General features: G+C 56.3%; 1 protein-coding gene across 1 annotated transcript; it reads left to right on the top strand.

Annotated features, from left to right (window-relative positions):
• Positions 1 to 8,326: 8,326 nt before the first annotated feature.
• Positions 8,327 to 18,014, top strand: CCDC124 (coiled-coil domain containing 124). The gene is made up of 5 exons (XM_081090994.1): positions 8,327 to 8,368; positions 14,103 to 14,272; positions 16,626 to 16,815; positions 17,255 to 17,369; positions 17,561 to 18,014. The coding sequence occupies exons 2-5, from the start codon at positions 14,114 to 14,116 to the stop codon at positions 17,766 to 17,768; spliced, it is 672 nt and encodes a 223-aa protein (XP_080947120.1). The 5' UTR covers positions 8,327 to 8,368; positions 14,103 to 14,113; the 3' UTR covers positions 17,769 to 18,014.
• The last annotated feature ends 8,941 nt before the right edge of the window (positions 18,015 to 26,955 follow it).

Here is a 26,955-nt window from a genome sequence, read left to right as displayed (position 1 = left end):
AGAGCCCTCAGCCCTACCCCTCAGGCGAATGGGTAGCATCTAGTTCACAGGATGAGGAGGGTTCGAGGCTCCCAGGGTCTGTACCATGGCTGCCGCTGCTTTGGCAGACGTGAAGGCCTGTTGGTGGGCCTCAGTCCGTTCCCAGGTGGCCCCCCTTTGGGTCAGTGCATATAACGGGCAGACTATCTGAGCTAAGTGCAGTATGAAAACTCAACAGCCCCCAAAATTCTTGCAGATGCTTGGGTGTGAGGGGCTGTGGGTAGGCCTGGATCTTATCAACTACTGTTTGCAGGAGGACCTTCATCTTATCCGTCCAGACAACAGCCAAGAATTTGACAGATGAGCCAGGCCCAGCCCCATTTGTCTAGGTGCTCCAGGAGCTAGGGGCACGATTCTCTGATGTGCAAGGTAGTCAGAGGTTAGCAAGGTCATAGAAGGGGGTGGGCCATTTTGCCAGGTACTCCACTACCAAACCATGAGCCAGAGTAGGGCTGTGCAGGTACCCCTGGGGCAGGACTGTGAACGCCCATTGGCATCCTTCCCAGGTGAAGGCAAATTGGTCCTGGCTGTCAGGGTGGATGTCAAGGGGGAAGAAAGCATTAGCTAAATCCACCACGTAGTGGTCCGTGTCGGCTTGACCTACCTGCCAGCGTGTCTAAGACGTCACTACTATTGGGCGCTGCCACAAAGAGGGGAGGAACCACTTTATTAAATTCCCTATAGTCTGTGGTCACTGACCATGTCCCGTCTGGCTTTCTCGCAGGCCAAATGGGGGAATTGTGGAGACTATGAGCTGGACAGACAATCCCTGCTTTGTTGAGCTCCTCAATAGTTCCCCCTGTTTCTCTGAGGCCCCCGGGTAGCTGGTACTGCTCAGTGGCTACCACACACCCTGGCTGTGGCAGAACTATTGGGGGTGCTCTCGCCCGCCCCTGCAAGGGTTGCCTTCACCACCCAGACGCACAGCCTGAACTCCCAGCAGTAGTTCTCAACCGGAGCTCCAGGAGGCCATCAATCCCTAAGACATACCCTAGTATAGGAGAAACAAGCACAGCACAGGGTGGGAGGGAGGGCAGGCGCCCAATGGCAAATGAGCCAGTGACGTGCCTCACGCCTATGGCGGCACCCCCGTACCCATCGATGGCACTGATGGGCCCGGCCAGGGTTCCCATGGAGAAGTGTGCACTCAGGCCCTGTGTCTATGAGGGCTGACACCCGTTGAACATTCTTCCAGGACCAGGAGATGGCAACCTCTACACGTGGCTCCCGGAAGACCCCAAACCAGGTGGGAACTTTAGCCCACTCCCTTTGCAAAGAGGCTGCCCCAATGGTCATCTCCAGGAGAGCCTGCAGTAGAGCCACCCGGCCAGACCCCCGGCCACCTGCGGCCACCGCGGAGTCTCTGCCCCAGCCCGATTTGAGGTAACCCACCAGCTGTGGGGCAGGGGGGCAGGGGGGGCTCGACCTTGGCGCTCAGGGTTCATTCCAAGACCTGCACCTCTGGCTTAGCCTGGGGCGAGGGTTGAAACGGCTGCTGCAGCTTCACCTGCGGCCACAGGAGAACCGAGATCTTATTAGGTTGCCTGTCCATTTTCTTGGGACTCACCCCGACTCTTAGGAGGTCCCGCCACATTTGCTTCTGGGTGACTTCCCCCGCCCTGCTGCTCCCTGCCAGCCGCCGGGGCTGTTTATTCTCCTCTACTGCCCATGACTTTAGGGGTAAAAGGCTAGTTCAGTCTCTCCCAGATCCGACACTACCTGGGCGGCTGGCTGCACTGTCTCCCAGCAAACCTGAAAGGCTGGGAACCAGGGGCCTGGAGTAGGCAGCCAGGGCCGCCTGCAGGATGTGGTCTCTCACGCCAGTGGTGAAAGCCATTGCCTCCGGCCCCAGAAAGTCGTCATCGTAAATAGCGAGCCTCATCCCCATCTCCTGGAGGAGAGTTCGGAGCTCCGCCAGGGGACCCCAGCTAGGCACAGACATGGGTAAATGTCCCTCGTTGGGCCAGGCCGCTGACACCCTGCCATCACCCAACGGCCCCAAGGTACCACCACCTCAACAGCCACCCTGCGCTGGATGGTCCCCTCCTGGTGATGTTGGTGGCTGACCCTGCCAGCTGGGCTGAGGTGTAAGGCTGGGCTGAGATGCGCATGTATCTGAGCAGTAGAGGCAGCTGGGCAGGTCCTGCCCGTCAGGCCGCTCCTGGTGAGTTTTCAGTGTCTGAGTAATAAGGGACCGAGCCTGCATGGCTGGGTCTATCTCAACTAATATCTCCTCATCCGAGGCAGAGATATTTCAGCAGTAGGACCTCACTTACTATGGCTCCATTCTGGGTGCGCTACCATGGCCTGGATCCAGGCCGGGGTCAGCTTCCGCACCCTCAGGAGAGCAAACCAGACCACTCAATCCTGCAGCTGGCCCCGTTTGCTCTCGCTGCCACCCCAAAGTCTCCACGTGAACTGCCTGCATCAGACGCATGTCCCATTCTAATTTTACTTCCTCCTCCAGCCTGAGTACTTTGGCTTCAGCCGCCAACTGTTTTGCTGCTGGCATCCCGCACGCACTTCACTTCGGATAAAAGGGGCCACGCCTCATAATCCTTTCCTTTCCTTATTTGCTCTTTCCCCTCAGTCCCCAGGACCATGAGCAACCCTGCCAGCATGCAGGGGGCATCCCCCCTGTCCCTTGGTGGTCCCCCAGAATACAGCGAACCATGGGACTTGCGGGCCACCCTGGGATTTGCCCTGTGGATCCAGGATTGCCCCAGGCAGACTTTGAGGTTTCCTTCCCAACACTTCCCCGCTAGGCTTGCCCACATCCTCGGTCTAGAAGCCAGGTTTTCCGGACTAGCCTAGTGTACTGTAGGACCCCCAAGCCTGGGAGTGCCGCGCTGTTCTTCGCTAGTCTGAAGAAACCACGTGGGGGACCAGAGGGGAAAATCATAGCTTCTGTTATCTACACAATGGGGAAGGCCCAATGACAGCCTGGCAGGTGCGTTTCTGCTAGGGGTCTGCTAGGCACTTAACTAGCACTTAACTAGGAGGGAGCCAGGCTTGTAATGGCTTGTGCAGGCCAAAGACAAAGAGAGACTCTGGTGAAGTTTGTTTAGCTATCAAGGACGTGGGAACCACCCAGGTCTGGGCTGCTCTCCTCCTTGTGGCTGCTGGCCCGGCAGACACCTTTGCACTGACTGGGAGGGGAACTGGGCTATAACCTCGCTTGACCCCATACAGAATAATTCACTTGACCTGCAGCCTTCAGCTATGTCAATGTGAAGTAACAGGCTCCTCGCCCCCGGGAAGGTGTGACAAGCCTCTTTTAAAAATTTTATTTATATTTTTAAAAATATATTTCCATTTATTTCATCAAGGAAGGGAGAGGAAGAGAGAGATAGAAACATCAATGACGAGAGGAAACCATTGATTGGCTGCCTCCTGCACGTTGGACTGAGCCACAACCCAGGCATGTGCCCTTGACCGGAATAGAACCTGGGACCCTTTTGTCCGAAGGCCAGTGCTCTATCCACTAAGCCAGACCAGCCAGGGCTTATTTATTTTTAAACCTGGTTCAACCCTAGCCAGTTTGGCTCAGTGGATAGAGTGTCAGCCCTTGGACTGCAGGGTCCTGGGTTCGATTCCGGTCAAGGACATGTACCTTGGTTACAGGCTCCATCCCCAGCCCAGGTTGGGGCGCCTGTAGGAGGCAATCAATCGATGTCTCTCTCTCACATCGATGTTTTCTCTCTCTGTCTCTCCCTTCCACTTTCTCTAAAAATCAATGGAAAAAATAGCCTTGCATGAGGATCAACAAAAAAGAAAAAGATAAACCTGACACGAACCGGTTCAGTGGAAGGTTAACTAGGTGTTGCCTGTGGCACCTCCACACCTCCGCACCCTGATAGTGAACAACAATACATGTTTACATCAAGCATGTCACCTAAAAGGCCAAGCAAACAAGGTTCAAGTTTATGTGGGCCGGAAAAAAACAAAGGCTTCCATTTTCATAGAAACGCAGGTTTATTTCGATAGAGACAGGCTGAACACAAGGGGCTGACATAAATGAGTAAACGTTAACATAAAATCATCGAACATTTTAACAAAAATTAATATTTTTTCTTGAACATTAACTTACCAGACACTGAATAACTGCACAAATTAATAAATGTAACGCAAAGAAACCTATTTTTCTTGTTCTCCAAAAGCGAAATATTTCCTATTGTGCACACCAAACAAGTCAGTACAAGACTAATGACGTGGCAATCGGCTGCTAAAACATTCGCTGCTAGTATTAGTGGAGAGAAATGTGCGTAAGAGAAATGAATGCAACATGATTATAGTCATCAGTCATTAGTGAACGTTGTAGCTCGTTATTAATAATTATGTGTAACAGGATATTGTAAAAATCAAGTTACGAAATTTTTATTAAAACGTTTCTTACATACCGTTATATTGGCTGGGCCGCAAAGATACTCGTTGTGGGCTGCATGTGGCCCGCGGGCCGCAAGTTTGACATGCTTGGTTTACATTAAGCCCCTTCTTCTTGATGACAAACACCATTCCATGGGGAAGACAGGACACAAACATGTCACTAAATGGACAAAGCAAGTTGATGTTATGATGGAAATAAAAAAGAGGGCTGGAGATGGAGCACCAACTACTCAGGAGGCCAGGGAGGTCTTTACTCAGGACGGGATATTTGGGCCAAGGCCTGAAGGAAGGGAAGGAGCTGGCCACCGGAAATGCTGGGTGAGGACAGAGGGAAGAGCACAGATGAACTCCCCGAGGCAGGACAGTGACTGGTCATTTGGAGAAAGGAGGCTGGTGTGGCTGGGGCTGAGAGAGAATGGGGAAGACAAGGGAGGAGAGGTGGGGAGATGGGAGGAAGGGGGCAGGAAGGACCTAGGCGAGGCTTTAAGGCAGGAGAGGTCCATGGTCTGACCTAGGTCCCAGCAGTGTCACTGGGGTTGGACTCTGTGGTCAAGTCAGACTCTTGTGAACTGACTCCCAAGTTCACTCACTGCTTCTCCTCACAGCCAGGCCCATTGTAACCATCCTCAGATCCCTAGCACGTATTGTTAGGGGTGGGAGGGAGAAATAGAATAGTGGGGACTAGCTGTAGTTATAAGAAACTAGAGGCCCGGTGCATGAAATTCGTGCACTTGGAGAGGGTCCCTCAGCCCGGCCTGCTCCCTCTCGCAGTCCGGGAGCCCTCGGGGGATGTCTGACTGACAGCTTAGGCTCGCTCCCCTCAGGGCAGTTGGACATCCTTAGCGCTGCCATGGAGACAAGAGAGGCGCCCACCACCACTGCTGCACTCGCCAGCCATAAGCCTGGCTTCTGGCTGAGCGGCACTCCCCTTGTGGGAGCGCACTGACCACCAGGTGGCAGCTCCTGCATTGAGCGGGATTAGGCTGAAAGCAGCTCTCCAACATTCCCCAAGTGTGTATGTTCCCCCACGTCCCGCATGGTTCAGGGTTCAGGATCTGGAGGAGGGGCCGCACGCAAATGAAAGAGACAAGAGATAATTTGGAAATATTGGGGTCCAGGCAAGCAAGCCCAACTCAAGGGGAAGGACTTACACTGGTGCCCAGGCCTCGCCAGCCTTTTATTCAATATTGGATACACATCTAGCTCTTAGTCAGGCAGGTAATTTGCGGTAACAGACAGACTATCTTAAAGGTCAGTAAATATTAGAAGGATCAGTTATCAGGAAATAACTTGAACGCCCATTGTCTGGACTAGACAATTGGTGCATAACTTTGGCCCTTGCCATGGGTTCAAGGTTCACCAGTGTTCCGGAATCCTTGTTTGCATTCTCTGTAGTGAAGACATAGGGTGGCTTTGTCCTGCACCCAAGGGGCCCCGGATTGCGAGAGGGCGCAGGCCAGGCTGAGGGACCCCACTGGTGCACGATCGGGGCCAGGGAGGGATGCAGGAGGTTGGCCAGCTGGGGAGGAACCCCAGGAGGGCTCTAGGGCGTGTCCAGCCCATCCACTCAGTCCTGATCTGCTGAACCCCAGCAGCAAGTTAACCTACCGGTTGGAGTGTCTGCCCCCTGGTAGTCAGTGCATGTCATAGCAACTGGTCGACCAGTTGATTGTCTGCCCCCTGGTCAGTGCATGTCATAGCGAGCAGTAGAGCAGCCTTAGCGTATCACTAGCATATTATGCTTTGATTGGTTGAATGGACGACCAGACAACCGGACACTTAGCATATTAGGCTTTTATTATATAGGATGTTAATCATGCTCTGTTAACTGTGATTGTTTTGTTCTGATTAAAGAAAGTAATTCTGCCCTGCCCATGTGGCTCAGTGGTTGAGCACCAAACTACAAACCAGGAGATCAGGGCGCATGCCTGGGTTGCGGGCTCAAGCCCCAATAGGGAGCATGCAAGAGTCAGCCAATCAACGATTCTCTCTCATCACTGATGTTTCTATCTCTCTCTCCCTCTCCCTTCCTCTCTGAAATCAATAAAAAAATCTATATATATAAAACCCTAATATGCAAATAGACCGAACAGTGGAACAACTGAACAACCAGTCACTATGAAGTGCGCTGACCACCAGGGGGCGCATGTGGACCATGGCAGGCATCGGCCATGGCAGGATGGTGGAGCAGGTGAGCTGGGGCACCAGACCAAGGCAGGGTGCCGGTCAGTCATCAGGGCAAGCCTCTGGTGGTTACTGAAAATTCTTTGCTCCCATGCACCACAGTCCCACCCAGTGCCTGGCGCCAGCCTCAATCACTCCACACTGTCAGCAGGTGCGAGTGGGGCCGGTGCCTGTCAGTGTGTGGGATCAGAGGCAGCAGGAGCGGAGCTGCTGCCAGACAGGGGACTGGGGGCATGGTGGGAAGGAGCAGGCGAGGGCCTGGAGGATGGGCTGAGACCCGCCCCTGTGCCCACCTCTCGGTCCACAGTTCCTTTCAAGGTGCACAAATTTGTGCACTGAGAAATATATATATATATATATATATATATATATATATATATATATATATATATATATAATTTTAAATATCTAAGAAAAAGAAAGCACATTCTGACCTGCCTGGGAGTTGTACATCCTGGGACCTGGGGATTAACCTCAAAATGTGGTCCATTCTCCTTATCCAAGAAAGATTAACTCCATAAAACAATGGAGTCCCGGAGGTGCCCCCACCCCTTTGCAACCCCAGCCCGCACTGCCAGTAACCTGTAACCGTTACACCCTTTCTTATTCCTTTCGCCTACTTCTCCATATCATCTTTGTCCTGCCACCCAATATAAGCAGCTGGCTTTGCTGGGTGGGGCGGGGGAAGCAGATTTCTGTGGATGGCCTGCTGCTCTCCCACGCTGCCCTTATTACTGGAATAAACACACAGGATTCAACCCTGCCTCTGCTTAACTGGCTCAAGTAGTGAGTGACAGGCAGCCCAGACCCGGTTTCAAAATGACCCCCAAATCTGTTTAACAAAATAATAAATAACATTGCAAGGGGGTAGGGGAGACAGTAATCCAGAAGGAGGGGCCCGCGAGAAATCGGAGCCGCTCGCGGTTACATTTTGGCCAAATTCAATTCCTGGCCTTGACGGGCCTCAGTTTCCCCACCTGGACAGCGCGGTGTTAACTTTCCTGCCCCCTTCTCCTGCCGCCTCCCTCCCCAGCTCCGCAAACGGGAGGCAGGGAAGGGGAGACGGGAGAGCGCTGAAAAAATAAAAGCCATAGCGCAGGGCTCAAGACTATTTCCCCGCCTCCTGGGGCTACAGACCGCGCGCGGGCTGCGGGCTCTGGCGCGCCCTGGCGGGGGCAGCGGGGACAGCCCCCGGCTGATGCCACCCGACCAAGTGCGAGGTGCCAGCGGCCGTCCGGCCTCCGGGCAGCGGCCATCTTGGTAAAGGCAAGGCTCTAGGTTGCCTGTACCTGCCCCTCCCGGCTCGCAAATATCTACAGTGAGCACCAGGGTAGAGTTTTTATGGACTATACGCTTCTTCTTTTTTTTAAAATTGATTTTTTTCAAAGAGGAAGGGCGAGGGATAGAGAGTTAGAAACATCGATGAGAGGGAAACATCGATCAGCTGCCTCCTGCACACCCCCGACTGGGGATGTGCCCGCAACCAAGGTACATGCCCTTGACCGGAATCGAACCTGGAACCCTTCAGTCCACAGGCTGACGCTCTATCCACTGAGCCAAACCGGTTAGGGCAGACTATCCGCTTCTTGAAGAAAATGAATAAATGAACCTCGGCTTGGGGCCGGCGATCGGCCGGCACTTCCTTTACCAAGATGACGGCAGCGCGGATACGTCATCAGCGCGCGCCGCCGGGAGCGCAGCACGCAAGCCCCGCGATGACTTCACAGGGGAGCGACCTGACCGGCGCCGGGGGCAGGAGGTAGGAGCGGCCGTGTGCGGGCGGAACTGGGGTTCGGGGGGCGGGGTGCGGGTGGGCCGGGTGGGCGCCTGGGCCTGGGACCGTCCCCGAGGAGGGCGAGAGGTGGGGTGCTCGGGGCGGGCGCACTTCCGGCGCCCAGTCGCGGGGGCTGCCGCGGGGGCTGTGCTCATTAACCACAGCTCGCGACGGAAACCCAGAGGGACAGCTGCGTGTTCGAGTCCGCCCAGCTCCGGCCCTTCCCTTGAGCAGCTCCCAGGCTGGGGGATGACAGAGCTCCGTCCCCGGCTTCTTGCAGTGGGATCAGGACGGGAGCGAGGGACGGTGGCCCGGGCGAGCCCAGAAGGGAGGGCCGGAGGGCTTCTTGGAGGAGGAGGCGTTGCGCTTCATCTCTTCTCTCTTACCTTCACATCCAAGCAATTTTGTGGTTCTTGATTCCCACCTGAGTGTACCCCCTGTCCAGCCATAGCCACTCCCCGGATCCCTGCTCGAGCTCCCTGCTTCTGTCTCCTCCCCACTCCCCATCCCAATTTACTTCCTCACCAACCTCAGAGGGTTCCTTCCCATAGGTCTGCGCCTCCGGGCTCTCGCACCCTCCTCACCCTCCCATCACCCTGGAGTACAAATCCCTCCTCCTAGCCTGCCTGCCCCACATTCCTGGGGGCTAGGATTTTCCTCTCCTTTAGACTTTTTCCTGGATAGCTCATCCAGGAAGTCTTTTGACACACATCTCCCAGAAGCCCCCTCCAGGCCTCCCTCCCCCTTTTTTGCAGGTCCCTATCACAGCTCAGATCTCAAGTTGTCACTCTTAATGCTTATCCCCCAGACAGCCTGGCAATCCCATGTGGGCAGGAAGCCCATTGGCTCCACCTCTTTCTCCAGCGTTCCCCTTGTTTTAGGTGCTTAGTACCTGCTTGCTGAATGACAAAGTGAGGGACTGTGTTCCAGAGAAGAGCTGTCTGTCTTAGTCAGCCTGGGCTGCCATAGCAAATACCACAGACCAGGCAGCTTAGACAACAGACAGGGATTTGCTCACAGTTCTGGAGGTGGGAAGTCCAAGATCAAGGTGCCAGGTAGTTTAGTTCCTGGTGCAGGCTTTTCCTGACCTGCCGACGGCCACCTTCTCCTTGTGTACTCACATGGTGGAGGGTATGCTCTAGTGTCTTTTGCTCTTACAGGGGCACCAACCCTATTAGATTAGGGCCCCACCCTATGACCACATGAATCTTTTTTTTTTAAGGTAGGATTTCCACCAATGTCTTCTTTTTTTTGGAAATATTTTTATTGATTTCAGAGAGGAGGGGAGAGGGAGAGAGACAGAAACATCAACAATGAGAACCCTAGCTGGTTTGGCTCAGTGGATGGAGCTCCGGCCTGCGGACTGAAGGGTCCCAGGTTCTATTTCAGTCAAGGGCACATGCCCAGGCTGTGGGCTTGATCCCCAGAATAGGGCGTGCAGGAGGCATCCGATCGATGATTCGCTCTCATCATTGATGTTTCTATCTCTCTCTCCCTCTCCCTTCCTCTCTGAAATCAATAAAAGTATATTTTTTAAAAAATACCACACAATGAGAGAGAATCATTGATTGGCTGCCTCCTGCATGCCCCCTACTGGGGATTGAGCCCTCAACCCAGGCATATGCCCTTGACTGGGAATCGAACTGGGGACCTCAGTCCATAGGACAACGCTCAACCAACTGAGCCACACCGGCCAGGGCTGACCTCATTTAATCTGTATCACCTCCTCACTGGTCCTGTCTCCAAATACAGTCACACTGAGGGTTAGGGCTTCAGCATGGGCATTTTAGAAGGACACAAGCAATCAGTCCTGGGTTCTCAGTCTGAAGAGGGGGCCAAAAAGCCCTGTCAGGCCTTGGGTTGCAGGTGAGGATGAGATGCAGGGGCAGAGTCCCTGTGGTTGGGCCGGGTTTTCACAGGAGGAGGGGTTAGGGCGGGGTGTGTTAGATGAGGGCATAGCAAGAGCAGAGTCCCAGAGGCAGGGGGGGAGGGGGTGAGTGGGAAGAACAGTAAGAAGCTGAGTTTGGACACAAGCCAGCATGAAATAAATACTGGCGGAACCCTGGAAGTCAACACTTGTTCACTCATTTGCCTAAAACATTTACTGAGCCCTGGCTGGTAGTTCAGTTGGTTAGAGCACCATCCCCGTACACCAAGGTTGTAGATTCACTCCCTGGTCAGGGCACATACAAGAAGTAACCGATGAACGCATAAATAAGAGGAACAATAAATCAACCTCTCTCGAGTCAATAAATAAAAATTTTAAAAACACATTTATTGAGAGGAAAAAGAAAAACATTTATTGTGCAAGTGAATGAGGGAACTGGGGACACGGTAGTGACCTAGGTAGTCCCAGCCCTGCCCTTATGGCGCTCTCAGCCTGGTGAGAAAAAGGGACATTTGTTAACCATATAAATCAGGGGTCCTCAAACTTTTTAAACGGGGCCAGTTCACTGTCCCTCAGACCGTTGGAGGGCCGGACTATAGTTTAAAAACTAGTCGGCTGCTAAGCAACAGGCAACGGCGGCAAAAACACTCGGCGGGCGGATAAATGTTTTCGGCGGGCCGCATGTAGCCCGCGGGCCGTAGTTTGAGGACCCCTGATATACATGAACGGAAAGCAACCCAGACAAGGATCTCAAAGAAAAGTTTGAGGTCTAAGAGTCAAGGGGACCCAGGGAAGGCTTCTTGAAGGCTGCAAGAAGTTTAAATAGGAGTTAACTAGGTACAAAGAGGAACAAAGAATAGCCAGGTAGAGCGCACAGCAAGTGCAAAGGCACTGAGGTGGGGACCCTCTTGACGTATTTGAAAAATAGCAAGGAGGCTGGTGTGCCTGCTGCGGGATTCATAAGGGAGAAATGGAGGGACTCACACTGGAGTAGGGGGTGAGGCATGTTCTCATCTGTAACTTGGACAGTAATCCCCACTCCGTGTGCTTTCCTGGGGAATCTGGAGGGGGTTTCTGTTGTAGATGCTCAGTGATGGATGCTGGATTTAGTGTGGGGAAGGACTAGAATCACCCCCACATCTCAAATAAGAAAACGGGGGTGTGAAGGGAAATACATCAATTACGATTACAGAGCCGAGGACTCAACCCTGAGTCTCCTGGATCCACTGATCCCCAGTCTGTCCCGTTCTTCCTCATGGGGTTTGCTTCCCATCTCAGCCCGGAGGGACTGTCCTTCTGTGTCAAGTGAGGGGCCCTAGTGGCTTCTGAGTCCTGATCTGTGTTGATGTTCCCTGAGGGACCTGCCAGGACCCTAGGGTGGAGCAGTGATACAGAGCATGGAGTCCGGCCTGGCCAGTATAGTTCAGTGGTTGAGCATTTGCCTATGAACCAGGAGGTCATGGTTCGATTCCCGCCAGGGCACATGCCCGGGTTTCGGGCTCAATCCCCAGAAGGGGGCCTGCAGGAAGCAGCCCATCAGTGATTCTCTCTCATCATTGATGTTTTTATCTCTCTCTCCCTCTCCCTTCTTCCCTGAAATCAATTTTTTTTAAAAAATATATTTTATTGATTTTTTTACAGAGAAGAAGGGAGAGGGATAGAGAGTTAGAAACATCGATGAGAGAGATCGATCAGCTGCCTCCTGCACGCCCCCCACTGGGGATGTGCCCGCAACCAGGGTACATGCCCTTGACCAGAATCGAACCCGGGACCCTTGAGTCCGCAGGCCGACGCTCTATCCACTGAGCCAAACCGGTTCGGCTGAAATCAATTTTTTGAAAAGAAGCATGGAGTTGGGACCGAGGAGCTAGGCCTGGGTTGGAATCCAGGCCCCTTCACTAACCCCCTGTATGGCTCTCAGCCTGTCACTTCACCTTTCAAAGCCTCAGATTTCTCACGTGTACATGGGCACCTGATGAGGTACCTCAGCGTTCCCACCTTCGAATGGGAACAGGGACAGTCCCCATGGTTAAGGTTGTGGGACATTTGTTTGAGTTGGTCCTTGTAAAGTGCTTGGTGGAGGATGCCTTTGCTGCTGCTGGGGATGAAATGGTTTAGAACAGTGGTCGGCAAACTGCGGCTCGCGAGCCACATGCGGCTCTTTGGCCCCTTGCGCGTGGCCACGGAGTTTCAATCGCACTGTACGTGCACGCCCGGTATTTTGTGGAAGAGCCACGCTCAAGGGGCCGCAGTTTGCCGACCACTGGGTTATCCGATCAAACCTCCGGCTCTGCCGGTTGCGTCATCATCATCCCCTCAGTGTTTGGTGCCGCCCACCTGACAGCCAGGGAGGGCTCTGGAACCAACTAATCAGGAAGTGTTCCTGCCCTGCTCAAAGCTGCCTTGTAACTCCCTGGTGCCTGAACATTCTTGCCTCGAGGCCTTTGCATGTGTCGTGCCCTTCACCCTGTCTCCTCACCCCTTTATCCTCACAGGGCTGCCTTCAACCCCTCCTTCAGGTCTCAGCCGGGCTGTCACCCACCAGGGTGGCGGGAACTCACTAAGACGCTGCCTGTAAAGCACTGGGCCGGGCGCGCACAACTGCCGCAAACAGGAGCTGATGTTAGCGTTTCTGCCGAGGGCTCAGAGATAGCAGCTTCCTCCCACCAGTCACCCCGCTGAGAGTTCGGACTTGGAGGTTGCCTGTCCTAAGTCGGGATGGCCCCGCATTCCCTCCCCTTTATTCTTGGATGCTGGGCCCATTTCTCCAAGGCTCTGCGAGGGGTGAGGATGGCATAGGAGGGATGTGCATCAGCCCATTTCCCAGATGAGGACCACTGCGGCCCAGAGAGCATGTGCCCTGGCCACACAGCACGTCGTCCCCACCTGAAAGGCAGACTTTGGAGGGGACACTCCAAGCTCAGCCCCGTGTGACCTGGCCAGGTCCCTCGGCTTTCCTGTCTGAGAATGGGAATAAGAACAGTCCCCACATTTACGGCTTTGGGGCATTCATTGAATTGGCCCATATAAAGTGCTTAGCAGAGGGCTGGGCACAGGGAAGTAGCTGGGACTCGCACAGACCATGTGCCCCCCAGACAGCAGCTTCATGATTGTTGCAGCACCTCCCAGCTGTGCGAGCCGGGGCTGGGTCCTTCTTTGCCGTTCACGGCGCTGCTGGCCCAGGATGGGGGGGACTGAGCCTCAGGGTTGTGGGACTCAGGAACTGAAGCCTCGAGGGGGCAGACTGGCCTGTAGAAGTCCACACGAGCATGACTCACAAGAGCTAAGAAGTGGAGAGAGCCCAGATGTCCACCGGGGGTTGGGTGGATAAACAAAAGAGCCATTCGCACAGGGGAATGTTATTTAGCCATAAAAAGGAATGAAGCCCTGACTCACGTTACGATGTGGATGATCCTGGAAAACATGCTGAGTGAAGGAAGCCAGATGCAGACCACATGTGTGATTCCATCTCTATGCAGCGTCCAGAACCGGCAAATCCATAGGGACACAAAGCAGATTATTGGTTGCCAGGGGCTGGGGGAAGGAGGGACGTGGGGGGAGAGGAATGTTCTGGAACTAGTTAGAGGTGGTGACTATACAACATTGTGAATGTATGAAATGCCACTGAATTGTACATGGAAAACGGTTCATTTTGTGTTCTGTACATTTCACGTCAATACATTTTTTAAAAAGAGAAATCGCTAAGTCTGAGCCCTTGTTTTACAGACGACGCTAGTGAGGCCCCAAGGGGGTCCCGGCTGCCCAGGAGTGAGTCTGGGGCTCCTGGAGATGGGTGCCCCTGACTCACTGGTCCCCACCCTCCTCCCACAGCCTGCTGAGGGATGCCCAAGAAGTTCCAGGGCGAGAACACCAAGTCAGCAGCAGCCCGGGCACGGAGGGCTGAGGCTAAGGCGGCGGCCGATGCCCGGAAGCACAAGGAGCTGGAGGATGCCTACTGGAAGGATGAGGACAAACACGTCATGAGGAAGGAGCAGCGCAAGGTTGGGGGGCCCTGGGCTGCTGTGCCTGTGCCTGAGACAGGCATTCATGGGAGAAGGTGGGGGGAGGCCTCTGGGGCTTTGGCCTGAAGGGCAAGGAGGCACTAAACCCGGAGCAGGGGCAGGGAGGGAGGCAGAAGCAACAGCCCATACAAAGGTCCTGGGGTGGCCAGGACTTGGCACGTTGGAAGAACAGCAAGGCAGCCACCACCCTCCATGGGCTCGTTTCTCTTCTTCATGTGATGCCAGGATCAGGTTACACTGGCAGTTCTCACTTGGGTGATTCTGCATCCAGGGAACACCTGACAACATCTGGAGACTTAAAAAAAAAATATATATATATATGTATATATATATATGAAATTGATTTCAGAGAGGAAGGGAGAGGGAGAGAGAGATAGAAACAACAACGATGAGAGAGAATCATTGATCGGCTGCCTCCTGCACATCCCCTACTGGGGATCAAGCCTGCAACCTGGGCATGTGCCCTTGACTGGAATCGAACCTGGGACCCTTCAGTCTGAGGCCAACACTCTATCCACTGAGCCAAGCCAGTGAGGGCATGGAGACATTTTTGGTTGTCACAACTGGTTGGTGGAGGGTGTTCCTGGCATCTGGTGGGTGAGGCCAGGCATGCGACTGGGCCCCTAGCAAAGAATGAGCCAGCCCAGACATCAGCAGAACCGAGGCTGGGAAGTTCTGGATAGACTCCCACTTGTGACCTGCTGACCTGGGCCTGCAGGATCTTCCAGGAGTTTATGAAAACACAGAAGAGGGCAGAGATGGCTGGCTATCCCTGATGGGCCCCAGTGCCAGGCACACAATGGGTGCTTAATTGTCTGGGAATGTTTGAGGGCTGGTGCTTACCTGTCCTGCCCAGTAGGTGGCACCAGAGACCCGCAGAACACGTCCTGGTTCCTGGGCTGGTCCCGCCTGCCTAGGATCCTGGGGGATGCGATGGTGACTCCAGGCAGAGAACAGGGGTTTCCTCCGTTGGAAAACTGATAAAGGTTGTGGAAAGTAGCAGTGCTGATGCAGTCCCTGCACACCTAGATCATGGAGTGCCTGGGCACTTTTGAGAGTTTTCCCATTGTCTTTCTGTGCAGAACTGGATCCTGCCTTATTGTTAGTGGACATTGAATGTCACTGGTTCCCTCCACTCCTCTTCACATGCTACATTGGGTTTGTGGGGGAGGGGTCTTTAAACTTTTTGATTGTCAGCATTTTGACAACATAGCAAAGTTGAAAACCCAAAGGGAAAATCAGTGTCCGCCAAAGACCCATTATGCAGACAGAAAAGCCAGGAACCTTTTGACAGTCTGGGCCCTGGGAGCCCTCCCCAGGCCTTCGCTTTGGGCCGTGGGGTCATCCCCATCCTCCAGATGAGGAAACTGAGGCTCAGAACACAGTGGCCTTGCCTGAGGTGCCTGAGCACAGAAGTGGGAGCCCCAGAAGCTGTACTCAAACACCCTTGACCTTTAAACCTGCCCACACACACTTTTGTGCCACGCAGGCAGGATGGAAGCTCAGTGGGTATCCTCAGGCACATCAACCCCTCTCCTGGGACATTTAGTCCAGCCACGGGAGTGTCCTGGGGAACTGCAGGCAGGGACCATCCCGGAGGCATGGGAGGCAGGTGGCAGAATTGTAGGCAAGTGAGGGGGCCTGCAGTGCAGAACCCAGCCAAAGGCCACACACACTACAATGGGACCTCACTCTGTCCCCTGGAGCAGTGGAAGGGCAGTGACCAAGGATAAGTTCTTAGGCCAGATGTCCCCTCGTCCCACTGGCATCTGGGTCTCCGTGGGGAGCCTTGGTGCCATCAGTCCCATCCACTGTGATGTTAGACTGGGGACAGTGCCTCCCCCAAGGTCTCTGTACCCAAAAGGGCAGAACTCTTGCCCCAGCTCGCAAATGGATTCAGACCCTCTGTGGCTCCTGTCGCCTTTGGAATCCAATACAAACTGTGCCCCAAGCCCTTGAGGCTCCTAAGCTGCCCCACCCCCAACTCCACACACACACACACACACACACACACACTTCTCCCTCTACACTTCCCATCCCCAGGTCAGCTACACCCGTTCTCTGTGCTTCTGGGTGGCTCTTGCCTCAGGGTTTTTACACCTGCCACTCCCACCACCACCACCCCCCTCCTGGCTGGCTCCTCCTCTGCCCAGGGGTCACTTTTCCCTTCCAGACCTATCCCCCACCTGTGTTGTTCCTATCCTCATATATGTTGGGCCGTCGTGCTCCCAGCCATGTCCCCTGTGTCCAACACAGGGTCTGGCACACCGCAGGGTCTCAGTCCACCTTGGTGGTGGAGTGGGGTCCACCCCTGACTGCCCCATCACCCCAGGAGGAGAAGGAGAAGCGGCGCCTGGAGCAGCTGGAGCGCAAAAAGGAGACCCAGCGCTTGCTGGAGGAGGAGGACTCGAAGCTCAAGAGCAGCAAGGCCCCCCGGGTAGCTGTGCCCAGCAAAGTCACCCGTGCCCAGATTGAGGAGACGCTCCGCAGAGACCATCAGCACAAGGAAGCCCAAGAACCAGGTGGGGCAGGGTCCCCTGTGCGCCGCCCTCTTACACATTAAAGAACAGGCAGCGGCCCTCCCCACCCCAGAAGCCTGGGCTCCGCAGGAAGCATGGGGGGGGCGTGGCCCGGAAGGCCTGCCCTGAGCGCGGGCACACGCTGGGTACCTGCTCTGCACCGACCTCGGCTTGAGCGCCGCTCCTCCCCAGCATGGGGGACACTGCCCGAGGCTGCGGAGCTAGCAGCCATGTGCGAGCCTCCTTCCTCCGTGTGCCCAGCTCCAGGGGAGGGCCGAGGGCAGAGGGCTGGGCACCGAAGGGTAGGACCACCCCCTAGGTCGGTCCTGGAAGGGCTTCTCAGCTCAAGTCGCGTTCCTGCAATCTTTCTCCCCTCCCTTCTGTCCCCACTGTGTCTCTCTCTGGATACGTCTCTGCCACCCGGCCGGCTGCCCATCCCCAGCCGAGAAAGCCAAGAGCCACCTGGAGGTGCCACTGGAGGAAAACGTGAACCGCCGAGTGCTGGAGGAGGGCAGCTTGGAGGCGCGCACCATCGAGGACGCCATCGCGGTGCTCAGGTAGGGGGGCGGGGCCTGAGCTTCTGGGGCGTGACTTAAGCCTGGGCGGGGCCTGAGCCTCTGGGGGCGGGGCCTGAGCTTCTGGGGCGTGACTTAAGCCTGGGCGGGGCCTGAGCCTCTGGGGGCGGGGCCTGAGTCTCTAGGGCGAGGTCGCTCCTGGGCCCCTTTGAAGTCCTGTGTCCTCCCTGCAGCGTGGCGGAGGAGGCCGGAGACAGGCACCCAGAGCGCCGCATGCGGGCTGCTTTCACCGCCTTTGAGGAGGAGCAACTGCCTCGGCTCAAGCAAGAGAACCCCAACATGCGGCTGTCGCAGCTGAAGCAGCTACTCAAGAAGGAGTGGCTGCGCTCACCAGACAACCCCATGAACCAGCGGGCTGTGCCCTTCAACACCCCCAAGTGAGCCCCGAACTGCTGGAGCAGCCCCACGAACTGGGGGAGCCGCCCTAGGGGCGGTCAGGGTCGTGATCCTGCTGCCGTCTCACCGGGTCAGGTCCCAAGGTTAGAGAGGCCTGGGCCAGTGCGTGTCCTGGGGGCTAGCTGGCATCATCAGCCATGCCTCCCGCCCAGGGTCCCCGCTGTGAGTGACACCCACCGCCCTCCCGTATGCAGTCCTGGGCTGATGCCCAATAAAGGTGGTGGGTGAGGCAGAGTGTGTACTTGAAGTCTGGGGGGCAGGGGGATGAAGGCTGGAGTGAGGGGGGATATGCCATACACAGCCAAGGATGATAAGAGCTCCTAGCAGCACTCCTGTTCCAGCAAGCTACCTGAGACCTGTGCCTCAGGTCCAAAGGTGCTCCCTCCTGGCCGGGCCATTTGTCCAGTGAAGACCCTTGCCGCCATTCCTGAATCTTGATGGGCTCCTGCAAGAGTGCGAATCAGAGCTTGAGGAGGCTCTGGCTCCAGGTCACTTTAGGGAATGACTCAGAGGAGAGGAGAGGCAAGTTGCTGGCATCCTAAGTCTGGGTCAGAGTCAGCGGCCAAGTCACATGCTATGCTTGGGGTCAGGCAGTGCTGGCTGCTCTGTTGTTCCAACACAGGAGGCATCTGGGGGGAGGCCTGGGCAGGCTTCCCAGAGGAGTGTTCCTCCAGAGCAGGCCTTAGTGGAAGATCAGTCAGATTCCATCACCGAGGCAGGGCACTGGGCAGGCAAAAGCCTGGAGGCTGCAGCAGGCAGATGGGTCTGCATAGCAATAAGGATCCCTTCAGAGGCCACATGACTGTGAAGGGCTGAGTGAATCTGAACCTGGTATCTGCTTCCAAGGGCTTAGTTACCCTTAGGGAGTCAGCAGAGAGGGAGGGCAGCTTGGAGATGGGCCCACAGGTGAGGAGTGGGGTCTAAGCATTTACCAAGTCACTGCTATGGCTCCCACTGAAGTGACACCCTCCCTGCACCCACAAGGCTGCCCGAGTCCTCCTTTCCCCACCCCACCCCCTCAGCTCTAGCTCCTCCTGCCTCCTTGATCTCAGTTCCAACACAGCAGGCTTGTTTCCCCTCAGGGCCTATGCCTTGTTGGTTCTTCATGCCAAATAGGCTATTCTTTCAAGTGGCAAGTCTCAGGTGCAGATCCTCATAGATATCCCCAACTGTGCGGAGTCAGGGCTAGGCCAAATGGGGCCAGGCTCTGCCCAGAGGGAAGGCGGGCCTTGAAGGATGCATAGAAGTTCTCCACAGACAAGAAACAAAAAAGGCCAAAGGAGCCACTGGAGCAAAGGCCTGGAGGTCACAACTCTACTGTTCAAGGGAGGGGTGCCATTAATAATTGGGTACAGCTGAAGTGCCGTATGTAGGGTGCCTGAGACAGTGGCAGCTGGCATAAAAACTAACCAACAGTGAGCACTGGCTTAGGCCGGGTCCCCCAGGAGCCAACCCTGAGACGAGGACTGGAAGGCATGTGAAGGATTCAGGAGGACCCTGTGGAGGTGCGGGAAGAAAGATGGGGGAGGAGCCCTGCAGAGGGTGCCCATTAACAGGGAGTGGGGGGACTAGACCAGCTGTAAGAAGCATCCCCTGAATGCTGGGCCCTGGTAATATCTCACTGAGCCCAGAGGACAGCCCTGTGAGGTGTTGGTCCCCTCTACAGATGGGAGAACTGTCACCTGCCTGTGTCATAGAGCCAGGAAGTGCCCAGAGCTGTGAGGGAACCAGCAGGGGTGGTGGTGGGGCCAAGAATCAGGGGTGAAGGTGTCTGCCAATAAGCAGTGCAGGAGTCCAGATGGCTCCCCACAAATGGAGGCCTCTGCCTCTTACCTCTAGGACCTTAGGCCAGGGACTTAGTGGGTTTGAGCCTGTTAACTCCTGTGTACAATGAGACTAAAACAGTACCTGCCCCTGAGCTATCCGAGAACCAACAAGATGGTGGTGGGGAGGGCATAGCTTGAAGGACTTGGCAAGGGAACCTCCGACATGGCTATGATGGGTCTTTGGGGCCTGGGATAAGGGAAGATCAGGGACCAATGGTGATTAACCCTAGGAAGGAACCCTCCAGGCTGAGGAATGGGGCTCCACGCGAGGGCGATAGGCAGTTGTGTGGCTAGGGGAGGAAGTGGATTGGAGCTGAGGAGTTGTGCTCGGCAAGCCTGGCAAGCCCGGCTTGGGGACCTGAAGGGGGACAGCCAGCCAACTAGAGAGTAATGATAAAATTCAGGGCAGGAGCTGAGAGGACCGCCGTCAGCCCCTAAACGTGAAGATGTTGGTAATAACGTCTGTTCCCTTAGACCAGTGGTGGGCAAACTCATTAGTCAACAGAGCCAAACACCAACAGTACAACGACTGAAATTTCTTTTGAGAGCCAAATTTTTAAAACTTAAACTATATAGGTAGGTCCATTGTTATTAACTTAATTAGGGTACGCCTAAGGCTTAGGAAGAGCCACGCTCAAGGGGCCAAAGAGCCGCGTGTGGCTCGCGAGCCGCAGTTTGCCGACCACGGCCTTAGACCAGTGGTTCTCAACCTTGGCTGCACATTAGAATCACCTGAAAGAACCAGAATTTCCGGAGGATGAGGCCCAGAAACCAGGATTTTAAAAAGATTCCCAGGTGATTCTAATGTGCAGCCAAGGTTGAGAACCACTGCCTTAGACAGAAAAGCCCCTTCTCTCTCCGCCCCGCGAAACCCCGAGCGCGCACGTGCGCGCCGGCAGGAAGGAATCCCCGGCCTGTCGCGGTGGCGGGAGGGAGCGTGAATTGGGAGTTCCCAGCGCTTCCAGACCTCCCCGCCCGCGGAGCCGGGACGACCTTGCGGGGCCGAGGGTCCGCCGAGTGCGCACTGCGCCTGCGCGGGGCCGGGGGGTTGGGGGGGGGGGCGGAATCTCCACGCTTCAGGGCTTTCCCGTTGCGCGCGAGCGGCGGGGAGGGAACGCCGCGTCCAGCGCGCATGCGTCGAGCCCTGCCGGTGGGCCAGGGAATCCTCACCCGCCGCAGTGCGCCCGGGGGGCGGGGCGGGGAATCCGGCTCAAACCGGAGCGGGGTTCGCCTTAGTCCAGGAGGTGGCGGGCGGAGGGAGAGAGAGCAGGGTCTTCCCCAGGTTCCCGCTCCGGCCCTCGCCGTTGCCTTGGCAACTTGGCGCGCGGGCTGCAATGCGGAGGCGGCCTCGGGGAAGCCGGACTGCTGTGCGCCTGCGTGGAGCTCAGCGCCGGTGGCCGGGGTTTCCCTTCGTGCTCCCGGGGGATCCGCAGGGGAGGATGCGGGGAGGAGAGGAGAGGGTGGCGCTGTGGGAGAGGGTGAGCGAGGGGAGAGGGGCTGTGGAGGAGGGAAGGGTTCCGGGGAAGGTTGGGGGAAATGCGCAGGGTGGGGATGGTACGGAGAGGGGTGCAGGAGGAGGAGGGGCTGGGGAGAGCGCAGAGGGAGACGGACAACAAAGGAAGAGGGAGGGGAGGGGGACCTTGGGGAGCAGTTAAGGAAAGGGACCTTGTGAGGACAAAGAGAAGCCTATGAAGGTAGCACGGGGGTGGGGGTGTTGTGCGGGTGATGGGAAGAGACTGGGACGGACACCTCTGGAGCCCCAACCCTACCCCAGCAAACCCAGAAGGTCCCAGCCTAAGGTCTCCAGGGGAAAAAAGTACAGGATGCCCACTTAAATGATGAATATAATTTATATGATTATAAATAGGTTCTATTTCGTGCCCAATATATTATCTGGCAGCCCTAATCTTGGTCGGGCGTCCCCCCTTCCCCCCCCACCCCGCTCCCCCCCTCCCCGGCCTTTGAGGTCCTTTGAGTCTTTCTGAAAGCCACGGGAACAGATGATGTCTTTGTCTCTCACCTCCCTGGTTCCCTACAGCCGATTCCCTATGCCCTCTCCCAGCCTCCTGGATTTCAACACCAGCCTGAGGTGGAGTCGTGGCCAGGTAGTGAATGTCACAAAGGCGTGGCACTAACAGGCACCTTCAAGGGCCTTCTCTCTTCCCCCAACCCAAACCCTCTGCCTTGGGCCTGGCCCTGCTGAGGCAAAATGTCCCGGCTCATCCTGACAGCCATCACCTCCTGGAACCTCCAGGGCTCCCGACTCTCTGCCTGCTCCCCAGGAATCCCCACCGGCCAGGCTCACGATCAATCTCTGAGCACATAGCACATAGAAGGTGCTTGAAAAACATTGGAGAGTGTGTTTTCTGTCCCAGAGCGGGATGCCCTCTCTGAACCTTTATACCCTCCAACAAAGCAGTCTTCCTTCTATCTTTCCCTTTGGTTTAAAAAATGTAAGATAATAAAGCTTTATGGAAAAACTAATCATGGGAACGGTCAGCCCCTGAGGGCCTCTGGCCCTGGGCTGTCCCCAGGGCCTCCCCCCCCCCCCATTGTCCTCTTTGCTTGTCAGACTTATTTGCCAGGGGGACACTTCAACAACTGCTCCTCTGGCCTGGCTTCTGCTTCACAGATGGGAGCTTGGTGCCTGTGGATCACTGTCCCCAGCTGCGTGTTATTCTGGAGACAGGCTAAGAGGGTCCAGGTGGGGAACACGTGTTTTCAGTGTCGCTGTCCTAGGCAATGCGCCCGCAGAAGCAGGACCTGTACCTTTTTTGCATGTCCTAGGGGTGCTTTCCAGGGTGGCGAGCTGAGTAGTGCTGTCACTTTATTTGGAGCTGGGTAGCTTCTGAGGTGGCGCTGGCTCAGAGTGACCCCCTCTTCTCATCAGCCAGGCCCAAGTGCACTGGGACCCACATTCTTTGGGGCAGGAAAGTGAATAAGTGAATAGACCGTACCAGGGGTTGAGGACAATAAACTAGGGCAGTGATGGCGAACCTGTGACACGCGAACTCAGTGTTTTGGTTGATTTTTCTTTGTTAAATGGCATTTAAATATATAAAATAAATATCAAGAATATAAATCTTTGTTTTACTATGGTTGCAAATATCAAAAAATTTCTATATGTGACACGGCACCAGAGTTAAGTTAGGGTTTTTCAAAATGCTGACACACCGAGCTCAAAAGGTTCGCCATCACTGAACTAGGGTGATATTCCCAGAGAAGGGATGACTCTAGAGAGGAGGTGACATTGGATCAGGCTCTGAAAGACAATAGCGGGTGAGGAGAGCCAGGGAAGGGCAATTCTAGCAGAAGGAACAGCAGATGCAAAGGTCCTGGGGCTGGGCTGGTTAGGATAGATGCTGGGCATGGCCAGAGCATAATGTATGGTCCAGGGAGACAGCTGGAGGGGTTGGACAGAGGGGAGGGAGAGCCAGACTATGTGGGACTTTGAGGAGGGGGTGGTCCCAGGTCCTTCTCTTGGTTCAAGCAGGAGAGTGTCAGTTATTAGGGGTAGGTAGGGACTGGATCAGTCACGTGGGTGAGAATAGAATTCTGTGGCTGAGTCATGGAGAAGGGACTGGGGAGACATTGGAGACAAGCTGCAGGACTGGGAGGGGCCTTCTGGGGGCTCCAAAGGGCAATTGTGAGGATTCAAGGGTAGGGAACCTTTCCCAATGATGTGCGTTCTGTGACTGCTGACTCCCGACTGTCCATCATGGTGTCTGACCAAGGCATGGGCCTCAGCCTACCCCCAGGAGTGGTGAGTCACCCCCACGGAGATGCTGGCAGGGGTACCTGAGGTACTGTCAGCTCGCTCCCTTTCTGTCTCCTCAATATCGACCCCGAACCCCCACTTTGTTCTCGTCTTTGTTCTCTTTCCCTGTACACGGTCACGGTCACGATGGCAGTGCCCTCTGAGCGTGTCTCACTCCCACAATGGGAGGGAATGCGCTCCCAGTGCCCCACCCCCCACCCCCCTGCTTCCAGTCCTTCAGCCCCACCTTCACCAAGGAATCGGGCCTTGGAATCCCAGCTTCAGGACCTGGCCCCGGGATCACATTGTCTTTCAGGAGATGCTTCCGACCAGTTGGGGGTGGGGTGTGGGGGGGAGCTTGAAGGGAGAGGGCTATTTTTAGAATGAATGGAAGAAAAGGGGGGGAAATCACAACAACAACAAAGGACGGAGGCTTGCAGAGCAGCCCTCTGGCTCCCAAGAGGAAACCCCCCTCCCTCCAGGCCCAGGCAGAAGGTGGGTGGGGATTGGAGACAGGTTGGGTGGGGCAGGGGGTGGCGTGGGGAGAATTCTGATCTGGAGGGCAGCGCGTTTCATGGGGGTGAGGAGCTGGAGGGGAACAGCAAAACGCAGCAGGCACCCTACGGCCTCCCCAGAGCAGAAAGGACCCCCAGAAGCGGGCGCTGTCCAGGTGCTGAAGTGAAACGGGCTCAGGCCGCCTGAGCGGGACCAAGGTCACCGCAGGTGCTCAGCCCTTTGCGACCCAAAACAGGGCAGCCGCATTGTTCTAATTTGGCAGAGTGACCTTCACAATCTGCTGCCCAGGCCTCTGTCACTCACGCTCAGCGGGGTACCCCAATAGTGAGGGGAGAGGGGAGACTTCATGGCCCAACAATGGCGTAGAGAAGTTTCCGTGGTTTGTTTTCTGGCCATCCAGGGTGCCCCCACTTTCACCGGGACCTTCCAGCCTGGGCAACACCACCAGCTGTCCGCGAGGCCTCGGGGTTCCCACTGGACACCCCCCCCCCCCCAGGCCCCAGAGCCCGCTCAGGGTGTGGGGGGTGCTTAATTGCTTTCCCCTGGCTCTTTGGCTCCAGTTCTTTTCTGACACAGGAAAGCAGCTCCCAGAGGTAGGGGGACAGCGGTAATCTGTGCTGCTGGGGTGCTGGGCCCTGGCCAGGGACACCCCCTCTCAGGATCTCGGCTCCCCATCTGTGAAATGAGCGCTTTGAGGCGGCAGAGGGTCCCAACAGCTCTTGGAGCGGTTCTCTGAGGTTGGCAGGCGCGCTTGTGAGGGGAGGGAGCTTGCTGGAGACCCAGAGGGGGATCCCCAACAAAGCAACGTGGGAGGGAGGGCGGTCAGGCAGCGGCCCTTCCCAGTTGGGGCGGTGGGGTGGGGTGGGGCCCCGGACCACGGGGAGGGGGCGCTCTGCGGCGGCGCGCTCACACCCTCTGGCTCTCACGCCCTTGCCCTGCCTGGCACTTGCCTTCGAGCTCCGGCCAGGCGCGGGCTCCGGCTGCAGCGGCCGGCGGTCTCCAGACAGTGAGTCGGCAGTGCGGCGGGGTGTCCCGGGGTCCCGGGTGGAGGTCCCCGCAGAGCTCCTCTTCCCTGGGAGGGGCGTTTTGGTGGGAGGGGCGTGCCCAGCTCGGGGAACTCAAAGGGGGAGCTGCGGGAGGGAGAGAAACCCCTTCCATACCCGCCCCCCCACACCCAGCCCCGAGTCAGCTCCAAACCCCCCCCACCCCTGTGAGGAGGGGGCTCCTGCTACTGCAGTTTGGGGCGCAGAGACTCCCCGCCCCCCCCCCCCCGTGAAGGTGGACTTGAGGACCTCCTAGGCAGCCCTCAGTGGGGGAGAGGGAGAGGGAAGGACTGGCCTTCTCCCCCCTTCCAGCCCCTCACCCCCAGTCATCGCTCTCGCGGTGTGGCGGGATTCCCCGCCTCGGGCAGAGCGGATGGGAACTCCCCCACACGCACGCACCTGCCAGCCTTTTGTGCTTCGGAGCTGCCGCTCAGCTCTCTTCCTGCTCCGCTCCCCCTTCCCAGCACCCTCGTGGGCAGACCCGTTAGTGCTTATCCAAGGTCACCCAGACGAGCAGGGGCTGAGCTGGGTCTGTGGCTGACTCACTAACCCCGGAACCCAGTCTGGTATCAGCATCAGGGTTTTCTGCTCCCTGCATTTCACTGCAGGTGTGAGGAGCTTTCTGGGGACCCCAGAACTGGGAGGCGGAGGGTTCCTCTCTCCCCCAGTCTCTCTGCCCTGCTGGAGCCCCAGGCAGGATTGCCCTGCTCGGCTTCCTTCTCCAGGCTCACAGGTTTCTAGTCCCCCCGCCCCAATATCTCCAACCCATCCTCAGGCTGCCCAACCTCAAAGGAAATCCCTGGGGGGCATCTTCCTGATGGGTGGGCCAGAGCATCATGAGCTGGTTGAATAACACTTATTCTGATGCACCTGCCCAGTGGATGATCCTGGCCCCCTGGCCCCCCGGGGTCAGAGTCAGCTCTGGGGTGTACCTGGCGGGAACAGGCAGCAGCCCCTGAGCCATGTAGGTGGCCATTGGCCCCACCCCAGACCCCTGATGCAAGAAAGGGCAGCTGGAACACCCACAGCCAACTGTGTTTCCCGTTCAGCCTCATTCTGAGGTCTGGCTATGCCCTCGCACTCCCCCCACCATGGGGCTGCTCGCTCTTCCTTTCTTCCTCCTCCTCCAGGACGGGCACTGTGTGCTCCTATGGGAGCTCTGCAGACCCTCCTGTATAGACGGAGGGAGTACCATGAGGGAGCTACAGGCCCCAGGACAGCAGTGGATGGGGGCGGGATTTGGGGGTAGCCAAGAATAGAGCTGCTCGAGCCATTGATCCCTGATGCTATCATCCTCATACCAGCCGCTCCAACCTTACCCACTCAGACCTCCTCGTGAGAACGGAATTGGGGGGAGGGAGGACAGGGAACAGTATGGGGGAAGTCAGAGAGCCTTAAGAGTGCAGTGTCCAGTGGAAGACGGTGGGGCCTCCAGGGAGGTGGCCTGGCATGAGGGGTATATGGAGGGACTCACTGAGGAGCCTGAGGAAGGAAACAGGGCTACACTGGCTGGACGATGCCGCCAACCTTAAGTTTCCTTAAAACTTTCAAGGTGATCCAGACCTCATATCTGCTGTAAAGACCATTGCCGTCTGGGAGGTGTTTGCACCCCGTCCTTCTGGGGCCCTGCCTCCGCCCTACCCCTATGTCTCGTCCTTACAGGTCAAGGGGGAAAGAAAGGCAGCCACCGCCCCCCACCAGCCAAGTGGTAACCCAGCAGGACTGCAGGAGACAGTCCCTTTGGTGGTGGCCCGTCTGGAAGATCCCTACACCCCAGGGTGAGTGGATCCCTTTGGGGGTGGGGGTGGCCCAGAGATTGGACAGAAAGCTGATGACTTAAGAAAAAGTGCCAACCTTTGAAATAATAGTAACAGTATGATGATGATGATGATGATGATGATGATGATGACTGTGTTCTCTAGAGCCCCCCTGAGCATCACGGTCCACTTTCTCTGCTCACTCGTGGAGAGCCTGTGCAGAGGCTAGGTGACCTACCCGGTGTCACACAGCGGAAGGAGGAAGCTGACCCC

The sequence above is a fragment of the Myotis nattereri genome (genome assembly GCF_964212035.1).
Source record: "Myotis nattereri genome assembly, chromosome: 5".
In the NCBI taxonomy this organism is placed as follows: domain Eukaryota; kingdom Metazoa; phylum Chordata; class Mammalia; order Chiroptera; family Vespertilionidae; genus Myotis; species Myotis nattereri.
The sequence above is the reverse complement of the archived record's forward strand: the minus strand, read 5'-3'. Positions and strand labels throughout refer to the sequence as shown.